Here is a 15,074-nt window from a genome sequence, read left to right as displayed (position 1 = left end):
TCCCAAACCAATCCATTGAAATCCCAACCCAACCCATTGAAATCCCAACCCAAACCATTGAAATCCCAACCCAAACCATTGAAATCCCAACCCAACCCTATCCTCATTGGAAATAAAGCATCTTCCATGGAACCATATTTAACACAACAGTGGAGTGGTAGTGGCTGAGGATCATATCTGGGTGAAAGGTCAGTTACCTCCCCCATGGGTGCCGTGTCATCCCCAGTGGGCACGACTACAGTCTTTCATACGAAGCTCGGGCTGAGGTCAAGACCACTGGGCTGGGGTCAAGATCACTGGGCTGGGGTCAGGGACACTGGGCTGAGGTCAGGGACACTGGGCTGAGGTCAAGGACACTGGGCTGAGGTCAAGGACACTGGGCTGAGGTCAAGGACACTGGGCTGAGGTCAAGGTCACTGGGCTGAGGTCAAGGTCACTGGGCTGAGGTCAAGGTCACTGGGCTGAGGTCAAGGTCACTGGGCTGAGGTCAAGGTCACTGGGCTGAGGTCAAGGTCACTGGGCTGAGGTCAAGGACACTGGGCTGAGGTCAAGATCACTGTACGCTAACAGAGTTACATAGAGGCGTTGTCTCTCTCACAAAGACTGCAGTTTTCTAAGAAAGGTGACGCGCTTACACAGCACTTTTTGGTCTCTAAAGAGGCCATTTTGTTTTCTATTCCTGTTTCTGTGGAAACACCTATCATCTGCCCACTAAAACACCTATCATCTGCCCACTCTCACTGAGTGCTGAGAGGGCTGCCAGAGAAATAGTTAAAGCTGATTTGGCAGTGAAAATTACTTTTGACCTTACATTACGACAACCAACACCAGCATTGGATTTTTCTCTCAGCTATCAAGATATGAATAATTGTATAAACAGAGGCCCTTTTAAAAGATACACCTTTTCGAGACAGGGAAAGTTGTTCTATTACTAATATGAAGTCACTAGTCTGAGGGCACTCATTTCAACTGTTTCACTGTGGTTGTTGAGGCACTATGCTATCCCTGTGGTTGTTGAGGCACTATGCTATGACTGTGGGGGTTGAGGCACTATGCTATCCCTGTGGTTGTTGAGGCACTATGCTATCCCTGTGGTTGTTGAGGCACTATGCTATGACTGTGGTTGTTGAGGCACTATGCTATGACTGTGGGGGTTGAGGCACTATGCTATCCCTGTGGTTGTTGAGGCACTATGCTATGACTGTGGGGGTTGAGGCACTATGCTATCACTGTGGGGGTTGAGGCACTATGCTATCACTGTGGGGAATGAGGCAGTATGCTATCACTGTGGGTGTTTAGACACTATGCTATCACTGTGGGGGTTGAGGCGAGGTTGAGGCACTATGCTATGACTGTGGGGGTTGAGGCACTATGCTATCCCTGTGGGTGTTTAGACACTATGCTATCACTGTGGTGGTTGAGGTGAGGTTGAGACACTATGCTTTCACTGTGGGGGTTGAGGTGAGGTTGAGACACCATGCTATCACTGTGGTTGTTGAGGCACTATGCTATCACTGTGGGGGTTGAGACACTATGCTATCACTGTGGGGGTTGAGACACTATGCTATCACTGTGGGGGTTGAAGCAAGGTTGAGGCACGATGCTATCACTGTGGGAGTTGAGGCACTATGCTATCCCTGTGGGTATTGAGGCACTATGCTATCACTGTGGGTATTGAGGCACTATGCTATCACTGTGGGGGTTGAGGCACTATGCTATGACTGTGGGGGTTGAGGCACTATGCTATCGCTGTGGGTGTTGAGGCACTATGCTATCGCTGTGGGGGTTGAGGCATTATGCTATCACTGTGGAGGTTGAGGTATTATGCTATCACTGTGGGGGTTGAGGTACTATGCTATGACTGTGGGGGTTGAGGCACTATGCTATGACTGTGGGGGTTGAGGCACTATGCTATCGCTGTGGGTGTTGAGGCACTATGCTATCACTGTGGGGGTTGAGCCTTTATGCTATGACTGTGGGTGTTGAGGCAGTATGCTATCACTGTAGGGGGTTGAGGCAGTATGCTATCACTGTGGAGGTTGAGGCACTATGCTATCACTGTGGAGGTTGAGGCATTATGCTATCACTGTCGGGGGTTGAGGCAGTATGCTATCACTGTAGGGGGTTGAGGCAGTATGCTATCACTGTGGAGGTTGAGGCACTATGCTATCACTGTGGAGGTTGAGGTATTATGCTATCACTGTCGGGGGTTGAGGCATTATGCTATCACTGTGGAGGTTGAGGTATTATGCTATCACTGTCGGGGGTTGAGGCATTTTGCTATCACTGTGGAGGTTGATGCACTATGCTATCACTGTGGAGGTTGAGGTATTATGCTATCACTGTGGAGGTTGAGGCACTATGCTATCACTGTGGAGGTTGAGGCACTATGCTATCACTGTGGAGGTTGAGGTATTATGCTATCACTGTCGGGGGTTGAGGCATTATGCTATGACTGTGGGGGTTGAGGCAGTATGGTATCACTGTAGGGGGTTGAGGCACTATGCTATCACTGTCGGAGGTTGAAGCACTATGCTATCACTGTGTAGGTTGAGGCACTATGCTATCACTGTGGAGGTTGAGGCACTATGCTATCACTGTGGAGGTTGAGGCACTATCACTGAGGTGGGGTGGAGGGAGGGGGGAGGGAGAGGGAGGCCCCACTCTTGCCTGTTTAATTTCACCATGGCAATGACCTCTGTCTACTGTGTGCTTGGCTCTCTGTCAGTGATCTATTCCTGCCATTTGAACAGAAGGAAGAGACTCCCAGGCAATCGTGAGATATTTATGAGGTCAATCCACTATCAAGCAGCAAAGAGGAAAGGGATACACAGTTATGTTGTCGCTCCTGAAAAAATGATTGTATTTTTCCATAAACAATTAAACACATGGGAAGCTAGACCTATCCTTGAGGATGTACATTAATTTTATTAACTCAAGGATTAAGGCCTTGTCTGCAAATTAATAATACAAATAGAAAAAACACATCTCTAGCATGGCCCTCAAATGCATTTTAATTGGTTGCTTCCACACTGGAAAGGGGCCTTGTCATTACATGTCTATGTTGTTATTGTATAGGGTTTATCACTGCTATGGTAAATCAGAGTGTGCACATATTCAGTGCACTGACTCTCCCACTGAGACAGCCATGCTCCATCTCTCAGCGAAGCTGATGCAGAGGCAGGAGCTGAGGCGGGGGTGAGGCTGAGGCAGGGGCTGATGCAGGGGCTGGGGCAGGGGTGAGGCAGGGGCTGAGGCAGGGGGTGAGGCTGAGGCAGGGGCTGAGGCAGGGGCTGAGGCAGGGGGTGAGGCTGAGGCGAAGCTGATGCAGAGGCAGGAGCTGAAGCGGGGGTGAGGCTGAGGCAGGGGCTGATGCAGGGGCTGGGGCAGGGGTGAGGCAGGGGGTCAGGATGAGGCAGGGGATGAGGCAGGAGCTGAGGCAGGGGCTGGGGCTATACAGGAGGTAGGGGGGGGGGTGCTATACACCACGGCTGATCAATATCAACTGGGCCTCTCAGCAGCACTCCCCTGCTCCGCCCGGCAACAGGTGATGTAATGGACACAAGTCGTACATCAGGCAGCTGGGGAGGGAGGCTTTATTACACAAAGCGAGCTGTGCTTCGGCTCTGGGGAGCGGCCCACGGCTGCCAAGGTGTCTGTCTGAACGGCCCGGGTACACAAGTGTCGGCGCCGACAGAGGAGCTGGCTTGCAGATGGACCCTCGGGGGGGGGGAGGAGGGAAGCGAGGGAGTGAGGAGAGGGGGGGGGGGGGTTGTGTAGCTGCTGTCGACAGTAACATTTGTATATCTTCCCCCCTCCTCATGGCTCTGATTAATGTGGGATGAGTTTGGCTCTAAAACAGAAGCTCTTTTCAGGCCTGTCAGGCCGGCGAGATGGTAAGGCAAACTGTGGCCAAGGTGGATGCATGCGCACACATACCCCCTCCCCCTCGACCAGAACCAGAACCAGGCTGACTGGATGCAGCCAGCGGCACCTCAAAAGCCTGAAATCGGTCGTTTGGGAGAGCCTGCCAATGGCCAACAGCCTGTTTATTTCACCTCTTCGCCATAACGTTTACACATTTTACAGCACCTCTTCGCCATAATGTTTACACATTTTACGGCACCTCTCGTTACGTGTTACGGTATGTCAGTGAGGATGTCAGCTTTCTGCAGACAATATAACACTAATAACAATGAGAAGCACCTGAAATGAGAGCAGAGAAACTGTAAAACTAACCATGCCTACAAAATGTGGGCATAAATTCTGTATTCTCTAAAGAATACTTGAGTGAGAACACAAGCCCTTTTCTGTGCTTCGCTGAACCAAAAAGTCAATGAAGCAAAGAGTCTCGTTCGGCAGTAAACATACCTCGCGATAAACAACAACCCCCCGATGTCTCACGACAGCACCTTCAAATCAACTTCACTGTGGCGTCAATTCATTTCCTATCATGTCAACAAAGCCAGCCTTCTAGAGTTTTCTTTCCTAAGGATGACAGTAGATATCTTTATAAGATGGTGTTCATGTTTAAAGACGCTTAATAACTCTGCCAAAGTCTGGATATCTTGAATCTATTCCAAAAATGCCTTGACAACCGAGGCGGCCGTCTGCCTTGATCATATTTCAACAGAACTGCTGTGCCTACACTATCTGTCAGTGTAGATGTCCCTGATTTTAAATGAAATGTGTCAAAGTACACCTGGAAAAAAGGACACATCTGACCATGGGCTTTTGAAAGTAATCCATCAATGTCCATCTCTCCACACCTCTTCTTCCTTTTGTCGTCCCCATATGGTTGAAATACAGCACTGTGTATGCAGCGAATTCTTAGCAGGTGAAGTCAGAGCATGGATAGAGCGCAATGTGAGCTGTACCTTGTAAGTTCGACAGGAGGGGTTGAAAGCATTTGTTCCACACACAAACAAGGAGTCATCGTTTTGCTGCAGGAGAACCTTGATGAAATTGTGACATTCATCCTTAGGGAGAAAAGAGGGGTGGGGGAATGTATATTGTGAATGATTCATTGTTGTGCTGGAACTAGAGCAAAACCACATGGACAGCCACGTTCAAAGGAATGAATGATGGCGACTGACTAGTCCATGTCCCTGGAATGCTACTACCTGTACAGTGTATTCTTTGAACAGAATGTCGAATGCACAGAAAACAAAAACACGCACAATAACATTAATTATACAATAAAGACAACTGGTGGATTTTTTCCCCATCCCATTATAAAAAAAAAAAAAAAAAAATTAAATATTAATTTCACGAATTCATTCAGAAGAATGTGAGACAGCAAGGCATTCAAAGATGACAATATTTCAATGAATATGAATATGCACATACATTTTACTGGTGAGGTCCCCGTGGTCAGGAAAACCTCCTAGCTTTAGTTTATTATTATGTATGGTATGACCTGCGGTACGGCGAGAAGGAGGAAAGAGTAGTCTTTCTACCTTGTGCTTCCCCTTCATTCGGCAGGTGTCCACGTCTGCCTGTCTGGACTTCCATGTCAGTTTCTGCGGAGAGGAAATTGATGGGGAATCAATGAAGATCTGTTTAGTTACCCTGGCGATCATTCCTCAAGAGAGAGAGAGCCTGGAGCACCAGTTAGCCCGCTTGATTGGCTCAACTCTGCCTCTGTCCTATAGGTCAGCCTCTATACTACACTACAGCATGTTTGGCGCCTGGCCAGTGATTAAAGACTAAACAGGGTCTCAGTGATCAATCTCTCTGTCTCAGTCTCTTTGATCCAGCTTGCTCTGATTATACTAGGTGGAACAAACAGATACTGCGGAGGAGGTGGAGGCGGGGGTTGGGGGTTGTTACATATGTACATAAATCTCTGGTTTCTCCCTTGGCCCCATCCCTGTGAGCAGAGATGACGCATGCGGTTTGATGCCTGATGGGATAATGTGCTTAGTGGGGTCATGGCGCTGCAGTGTCTCACGCTAGACGGCCGCTGGAGCGGGGCTGGACAGGATGACCTGCCAGGTGATTATGCCAACGTACGGGACAGCCACCCGCAGGACAGTGCAGGACAACACATCCTCAAAAAGAACACTCACCTTGCTGAAAAAGATCTCCTCGGAGTTGGCGGTGTCTGTATCCACCGTGTATATGTGATCCCTGAAACAGAGGAGATAGACAGGCTCTCATCAACAACCATTCAACCACCCCACCCCCTCACCCCTCACCCCCACCCGTACACCCCCCAGCGAATCTGAAACCGCAGGCGTCTTTGTCTAAACTTTGTTCAAACTGGAAGAATATAACAATATACAAAGGGGCTATTTGCTCTGTCAGACAGAAACAGTCAACAATGGTTGAGAGTGCTGCTTCTGCCGCCCAGACAAAAACCTTTTTGTTCCTGGGAACGGGAGTGCAAAGTTACTCTGCTGTTCAGGTCAATTAAGCATAGTGTTCAGCCACAGGAAATCTATACTAACACTCATTAAAGCACAGACAAGACCTATGTGGGAAAATAGGCTTTCCTTCTCACATATGGAACCCATAAACTCAAGGGTTAACTGCCTTTCAGCCAGACTGTGTTTGACTGACCGTGGCTCTGAGAGACTGGCACGCTCGTTTGAGAAGGGAAAGGTGACCGTGCTCAACACTGTAACCACTTTTGGCATTCATTTGTTAGAGATGACTGTGTGAATGTGGTTTTAATCAAAGTGTGAAACAACAGCCGCTGTCTGGCTTTAATTATAACTACCAACCTGCACAGTAGCTTCATCTCTCATTAACGAAATTGAATAAAGTCTGAAGGAACAGCATTTCAGAAATGAATCCACTTATATAGGTTTCCTGGGGCTCCGCACATCTCCTAGAGGAGAAGACCTTAGGTATGTTATCAGTGCTGCAGCCTAAATTGAATAATTCATCTAGAGAGCGTAACATTAGGAGGAGCTCCATCCTCTCTCGGTGCTAATCTCCTTTTCTCCGAGAACATTCCCAATGTCAAACCAGTTGAACTTTCCTAGAACATTACCAAAATTGAAATTAAATGTAACCATGTTTGAACTTTTAGGAAACATTCTGTTAAAGTAATGAAATACAGATAAAAATGTTTTTTGTCAAGTTCCTTAAATGTGCTGAGAACATTCCAAAGCACCATTCCCAGAATGTTGTGGGGAGGTTGTACGCAAAAATAACCATAGGACCACCACGCTCTCACCAAGCTCGAACAAACATGGTTCTCAGAACATTATGTGCTAGCTGGGAAGTGATTCCAGCAGAGTACCAGCAGAGCCAGAAGAGCTCCAGCTGAGATAAGACAGAGCCAAGCCATGCGTCATGCAGACATCCTGGCAGGACAATGCTGGAGCTGTCTCTGTGTCAACACCAGCAGTCAAACACTGTCTGCACCTGGGCTCATGTCAGAGCAAGTCCCCATTAGTTTCCTGCTGGCCTACCTCCATTTCCCCACTAAAAGAGAGCCACACTAGTCCCATCAGATGTGGGAGAGCTCTTAAATATACAGCAGGCCGACTCTCATCTTCACTGCACTCTATGTGGCACTGCAACTTCTAAAAAACATATTGAAACTCCCCACAGAGAGAACCCTCACACTGCCATGAACAAACATGGAGTCCAAGATGAGAGCAAACACTCCCCACTGGGCACACCATGTCATTTCAACGTGGATAATTTGGTAATATTTAGTTGAGACGTTGTTCAATGAGATTAGAACCTATATTCACCCACTCAAAAAGACAGCCAAAAGTTAGTTACATTTCCAATGTGTTATCACTATGCTTTCAACCATCTACAAGCACAACCAAATTCCAATGGAAAAACAATGTCACCCAAATGTCTATCACTGCGCTTTCAACCATTTAAAACAGAAAAGTAAAAATGGGTATACAATGTCAGATATTTTATTTATTTAAACAACAGATTAATGTGATATCACTGTGCTTCGTCTAATAGCAGAACCAAATTACCCGGATAAGATTATATTGAATGTGAATGGTACTACTAAAGTTTGATTTGATTTAGTCGTATTCTTTAACTTAGATTTTTGGTTGAGATGGTGAAGTGAATCCAACATATTATGTTTTTATTGGTAGACAAACTGGAATTAAAGCCAGACCAACTCAGTGGCACAGATGGAACTATCCAAGCAGAAGATAAATATCCTTCAAATGTTGATATTTGGTTGCGTTGACAACCAACCCTAATTCAATATCACTAAATATCATTACATTTGAAACCAACCAGAGCTTGAAACCCTAGGCCTATTGTATTGTCTATTTATAGTTGACATCTGGATTGAATTCAAACTATTTCTGTTGATGACTTTGCAAATGCTATATAGGCCTAAATAGCATTATTGATGATTGATAAAGTACGGTCACATTTCATTTGCTCTGTTAAACCTACCCCTTGGAATGTTTTCGATAGCAACAGTGAATCTATTTAGTTTTTAAGTGGAAATCTCTTACTAATCATTCTCAGGAGATAGCACACTGGTAATAGTCAATTACAAATATCATAGCTAAGCAGGGCTGGGCTTGGTTAAAACAAAGGGGTAGCTGTAGATAGATCAATTCTCCAGTAGGAGGTGCTGCCCAGCCTAAAGTTTTTATTTTCTGATAGTGGATATAACATTGAAAATTTGACGTTGTTTTAAAGGTACAAATTCAACATATTTTATACAAGGTTTGTCTATGTTGAAATTTGGTTACCATGATGGCATAATCCTGTGGTTGAAATTTCACCTCAAAACAACAGTTTACATTGATGACTTTAATTTTTTTTTTAATGTATTTTACATGTAGATTACACATCACAATACGTTGTCCAATTACTTTGAAACAACGTTGATTCAACCAGTTTGTGCCCAGCGGTTCAGTACTGTGGGCCTGACCCACTGGGCTACAGACGTCAATTCAACCTCTATCCACGTTGAAAACAACGGGTTAAGAATGTGAGTGGGATGGAAGGTACGACTGTAAACATGGGCGTAGAAAGTGTGCTTTAGTGGGTCAAGGGGAAAGAGGAAGACTATGGGCTCTATTCAATCTGTATGGCGGAAGTTCAGCGTTGCAACGTGATTGAAATTTAAAGGCAATGTTCCCGCGCTAGCGGAGACTACATTCACGGTAAACGCTGCATATGTCGGTTCAATCAGAAATTACCTTTACAGTTCCATCACACAATCTGTAACGCTTCAGCGATACACACTGAATAGAGCCCTTGGACATCCAACCATGAGAACAGTGGGCCTTTGTGCTGGGGAATGTCGTTTTCATAACACCCCATTTCTTCTGGGGGAATTGCGGGCCAGTGGGGGCCATCTGGTGGCCCTTTGTCAAACAATCTCGCGCTCGGATGGCAGAAAGGGGGCCATGATTAGTATGCATCCCACACCTATCGTCTCAGAAATGGGACACCACCATCCCCATATTCCACCCTCTTCATAACTAGATAATCTGTGGTAGGGGGGCATTGTATATTGTTTCACTCACATCCCCACACAAGTGAATGGGAGGGTAGAGAGGCAAAATGGCCACCATTACACTGAGGAGTGGATCAAAGAGGGGCCTCGCTGACTGTTCTCTGACTGTCCTTTTGGCCGAGTCTCATTGACTCTTTTTGTACAGGCGAAACACTGCAGTGGACAAAACTGACCGCCTGGTTTTGAGAGGCAGAGGAAGTGTAATCCGCGTCATTAGATGTCTTTAACAGGATTTAATGGCGACTAGAATAATTTTGCCCAACGTGACCTCCAGTGGGGCGGCCCAAAGAGACACAGGGTTTTCAGGAGGACCGGGGAGGCGTGTTCACGTGGGCTACTCTCCTAATGGCAGACTTTCCCATTCCCACCCTTATTGAGGGGTGTACGCAGTGGGTGGGTGCCGTTGCCATGGTTAGCCGGAATTGAGGACAGGGAATGGCGACAATGCCCTGCATGCGGAGTGACCTGGGGGTATCCACTACCCACTACCCGATGGCTGCTACCTATTGGCAGGCTGGCAGTGGTCGGCTGATTATCCCAGCGGGCAGACACCGGGACAGAGCTTAAGTACGGGCTAAGCCTCAGTGTCTGCTCTACATCTGATCACAGAGTCGGCACTGGACAGGCCGAGCAAACACACACCCACACACAGCAGCACTGCAAGAACACACTCAACATACAGCAGGGAGTAGGCCTCTGACAACCCCTGCCAGGCTGAGTATGGGCAGTGCACAGAAGGAGCACAAGATGTTGCAAATACGTAGAAAATAAATTGAAAAGACGTTTGGATTAAAAATACATATTTTCAATGTCTTGTGCTCACTGGGTGTTGACATTAATTTCCATTAGAATTCATGACATTATTGTTGTATTCTAACATTAACTCAGAAATATGGTTAAGTACAGCAGACAAACCTACAGAATATTACAGCCATCTCATAATCTCATTGTTCATAACCATAGACCATATATTACTTAATAGAAAACGATTTGATTTTCTTATCCCACAGGAAAAAATACTATAGCATATATATACTATATTCTGCAAAAACCCTACAGTGAATACTGTAGTGTTTACTGTAGTATACTGTAGTATTTACAGTTAACTACAGTATAAATACCCTAGTAAAAGAAAACGGTAGTATATACTATAGTAATTCATGTAGTGTTTTTGTGGATTGTTGTATACTGTAGTATTTACGCAGACATTACTGTAGTATTTACTATGGTCTTTCTTCTTCTATGATCTGTAGGTAGGTAGGACTGGGGTCTGAACAGACAGTTCAGAAGGGAAGACAATATATGGTGTATACTTGGCATGTAGGTTCCTCACTTATGGGTGGCACAAATTGGGATATGGGGGAGGGGAATGGGAATGGGCAGAGTATATGCAAATTCAATACTGCAGTATATACTATAGTTTAAAAAGTTTTGTGTTTTTGTGGACATTACTGTATTATTTATTGCAGTGTTTTTTTGTGTAGATAATAATGTAGTACTTACTATAGTATTATACAGTACACTACACCATTCTATACTAAGTACTATGTTAGCGGGTATACTACAGTTTACTACAGAATTCTATAGTAAGTACTGTAGTATTCCATAGTAAGTACTGTAGTATTCTATAGCAGTGGTGGAAAAAGTACCCAATTGTCATACTTTAGTAAAAGTAAAGATACCTCAACAGAAAATGACTCAAGTTAAAGTAACCCAGTAAAATACTACTTGAGTAAAAGTCTAAAACTATTTGGTTTTAAATATACTTAAATATCAAAAGTAAATGTAATTACAAAAATATACTTAAGTATCAAAAGTAAAAGCATAAATAATTTCAAAATTGTCTATATTAGGCAAAATTAAGCACAATTTATTTTTAAATTTACGGATAGCCAGGGGCACACGCCAACACTCCGACATAATTTACAAATGAAGCATTTGCGTTTAGTGAGTCTGCCACGGATATTCTCTTGGTAAGTGCATGAATTGGACCATTTTCCTTTCCTGCTAAGCATTCAAAATGTAATGAGTACTTTTCGGTGTCAGGGAAAATGTATGGAGTAAAAAGTACATTATACAGATACTTAAGTAGTACTTTGAAGTATTTATACACCACTGTTCTATAGTAAACCTGTAGTATTTTTTCATGTGAGATTAAGAATTGCTCAACAGCTAGTCAAAGAAAATCACTGACTCTTAGGAGATGAAAGTGTAATATCCTGGCATATGAATAATGTCCTTAATAAAAATAAAGAGCAGAGAAAAATGTACAGAATATTAAAACAATCCACAACAGACATTAACTGAATTGCATAATTCAAATTAAATATTAAATCTTTGTGGAAGAATTAACATGTTAGAAGCTGCAAATAACAGAAGAGAATGACTTAATCAAGGTAACTGTTTTACTCCCACAAATAACCGCATTTACGGCATCTGCTGGAGCGCCACCATTGCCAAAGATTACGTTTAAAAAAAACAATTAAGCCACTTATTTACAATTTTGTCAGTGAATATGTTTGTTTGTCCTACTGCTAAAATATTGTGTGGTGTTATTGCCAGTGTAAAACAGGAGCCAAAAGGATGTATACCATTCACAAAATGGCGTTTGATTTTGGAAACAATTTCCACTGACCATCTGCAGGCAGCACACTTGGAGATGATTGGTCATCAGGCATGGAATCATGACCCTACCTACGACTGGCCCCACAACACTGGCCCCACAACACTGGCCCCACAACACTGACAACAGACAACACATTTCATTGGGTTTTGACTTTAAGAGCCTCTACGGAGGTCTGATTGGACAATATTCAGCCCAATATTTAATTATATTGTGTGTATTGAGCTGTTGGCCAATGGACTGTTTTTACTCTTATTATTATCTATCCTGATGCCTAGTCACTTTACCCTGCCTTCATGTACATATCTACCTCAAATACCTTATTATTATCTATCCTGATGCCTAGTCACTTTACCCTGCCTTCATGTACATATCTACCTCAAATACCTTATTATTATCTATCCTGATGCCTAGTCACTTTACCCTGCCTTCATGTACATATCTACCTCAAATACCTTATTATTATCTATCCTGATGCCTAGTCACTTTACCCTGCCTTCATGTACATATCTACCTCAAATACCTAGTCACTTTACCCTGCCTTCATGTACATATCTACCTCAAATACCTGGTACCTCTGCACATTGACCTGTATATAGCTCCATTCTTGTTTATTTTATTTCTCTTATGTTACTATTTTATTATTATTAAACTGCATCGTTGGGAAGGGCTCGCATGCAAGCCTTTCACGGTAAAGTCTACACCAGTATTCGGTGCATGTGACAAATAAAATGTGATTTGATTTGATTATGATTTGATTTGACTTACTCTGAATGACCATCTAACTATTTGCGTTATACTGTTAGTCATCTAGTTGTATGCATCTATATCTATTTTTTATTCAGAAATCTCGGTATCCGCTTGGCTTTGGTGGCAGCATTCCATCGATTCAAACATTTCTCCCAGTTAAAATCAATCTACTCTTCACAACGACAGCAATTCCAACAATTCCTGCGTCACATTCCCTCCTCACCATCTGTCCGTTGGCATTCGCGTCTGCTTTAAATATGCTGGAGTGAAACACACCGTGTTGTCTTTCCACCACACCCCACTAATAAACCCCTCACTTTCCCATTTCCCCCAGGCCCGACCAGGAGCAGGTAGCAGTCAGACCAAAGGCTGGGACTCCAAAGCTCCCAACACCTCCTTAATGACCACAGATGTGTTAAACAGGCCTGCTACTTAGGAACCACGCTTCAATGGCCACTTATTTAGTAGCGCTCTCAAAAAACAAAGTGACTCATTGTTGCTTTCAACAGGATCCAATCAACCTACTATGTAATTAGGCCAATACAGAAGCCGACACAGATACAGAGCCATTTGATCTGAATTCCCCATGCTGTGGCTTTGTTAAATTTGTAACCTCTATAGTCAATTGTTTCAAGCAAGCTAGGTAAGTAAAAAAAAAAACGATGATACAAAATGAAATGAAATCAATATGCTTCCCCATGGAGAAAACTATTGATGCAGACTCCCCCGTTTCCGTCAGACAACCTCAGTTCCAGTCCAGAACCAAGCATCTAGTTTATCCAGTGTCTGCCCCGAGATCAAATCAAATCAAATTGTATTTATCACATACACATGGTTAGCAGATGTTAATGCGAGTGTAGCGAAATGCTTGTGCTTCTAGTTCCAACAATGCAGTAATAACCAATGAGTAATCTAACCTAACAATTCCACAACTACTACCTTATACACACAAGTGTAAAGGGATAAAGAATATGTACATAAAGATATATGAATGAGTGATGGTACAGAACGGCATAGGCAAGATGCAGTAGATGGTATAGAGTACAGTATATACATCTGAGATGAGTAATGTAGGGTATATAAACATAAAGTGGCATAGTTTAAAGTGGCTAGTGATACATGTATTACATAAAGATGGCAAGATGCAGTAGATGATAGAGAGTACAGTATATACATATTAGTCTGCCCAAGTCATCGGCTGTGTTCGAATACCCATACTAGCGTTCTACATACTTAAACCCCATACTCATTACGCCGTTTGATCTAGTAGAATTCACTCATCTTTTTCCAACTAATGTGTTTGACAACGGCTGATAATCAGATAAATTGATGCGCTGTACCAAAATGAACGAATGAACGAACGCATTCGATGATGCATTTTCGAAATTTCACATACTATAAAACTACATTTTTTTCACATATTATTTAATACACTAGTATGGATATTCAGACACATCCAATTTCTTCTTTTAAGTCTCTTAATATGTTTTTTTTGTAATTGGATATAATTTATTGATTGTATTTGATTTGTAAATGTATTCAGTGGATTTGAATCTAGATAAAGAGAAGCCAGTTCAGAAAGGGAACCCGAGTGTCTGCATCAGCTGAGATTGCACCAATTAGATGCTAGCAACAATCACGCCTACATTATTTGGCGGTCCATTTAAACTGACCGGTTCTGCTCACACATCCTGCTGCCGCTTGCTGCTATCGCTAGTCTGCGTTTCTTCTATTGCTCCCACCACCACCCCACCTCCACCTGTTAGGTTCTGTGTTACTGATGGGGGATTGGTACAGCATACCGCGCTCACTGCTTGTAGGTCATTTTATATATCAATATTGACGCTTTGCTTGGGCAGTGAGCTACCCTGAAAGAGAAGAGCCTATATCGCCAAGACTTACATGATTCATTATTTAGTATATGGTTAAACATATTTATTTTCTGAATTGATTTTAATTGAACTGTACTGATTGATTACCTGGTTCGGTTTAATCTTTCACCATTGGTAGTTTTACTGTGTGCTTCTCTAGTGTCTATTGTAAATGTTGATATTGTCATGTTTTTATTCTTTGTGAGTGTGTTTGTGTATATGAACTTTGAACTGAAACGTGAGATAGAAAAAAAGTTATAAGTATCTGACATGACTCTATGGAGTATCATCTGACATGACTCTGGGGTATCATCTGACATGACTCTTTGGGGTATCATCTGACATGACTCTGTGGGGT

At 43.5% G+C, this 15,074-nt stretch overlaps 1 protein-coding gene across 5 annotated transcripts in view; it reads right to left on the bottom strand.

Annotated features, from left to right (window-relative positions):
- LOC139577218 (semaphorin-6A-like) overlaps positions 1–15,074 on the bottom strand; it is a 102,277-nt gene that overhangs the window by 35,202 nt on the left and 52,001 nt on the right. For all 5 annotated transcript variants that reach the window (XM_071404171.1, XM_071404172.1, XM_071404175.1 and 2 more), the window contains exons 4-6: positions 6,072–6,132; positions 5,460–5,522; positions 4,878–4,979 (exon numbers count right to left, since the gene is read on the bottom strand). In XM_071404171.1, coding sequence (XP_071260272.1) covers positions 4,878–4,979; positions 5,460–5,522; positions 6,072–6,132 — 226 coding nt within the window. The remainder of the gene's footprint in view (positions 1–4,877; positions 4,980–5,459; positions 5,523–6,071; positions 6,133–15,074) is intronic.

The sequence above is a fragment of the Salvelinus alpinus genome, chromosome 5, assembly GCF_045679555.1.
Source record: "Salvelinus alpinus chromosome 5, SLU_Salpinus.1, whole genome shotgun sequence".
Lineage (NCBI taxonomy): Eukaryota > Metazoa > Chordata > Actinopteri > Salmoniformes > Salmonidae > Salvelinus > Salvelinus alpinus.
The sequence above is the reverse complement of the archived record's forward strand: the minus strand, read 5'-3'. Positions and strand labels throughout refer to the sequence as shown.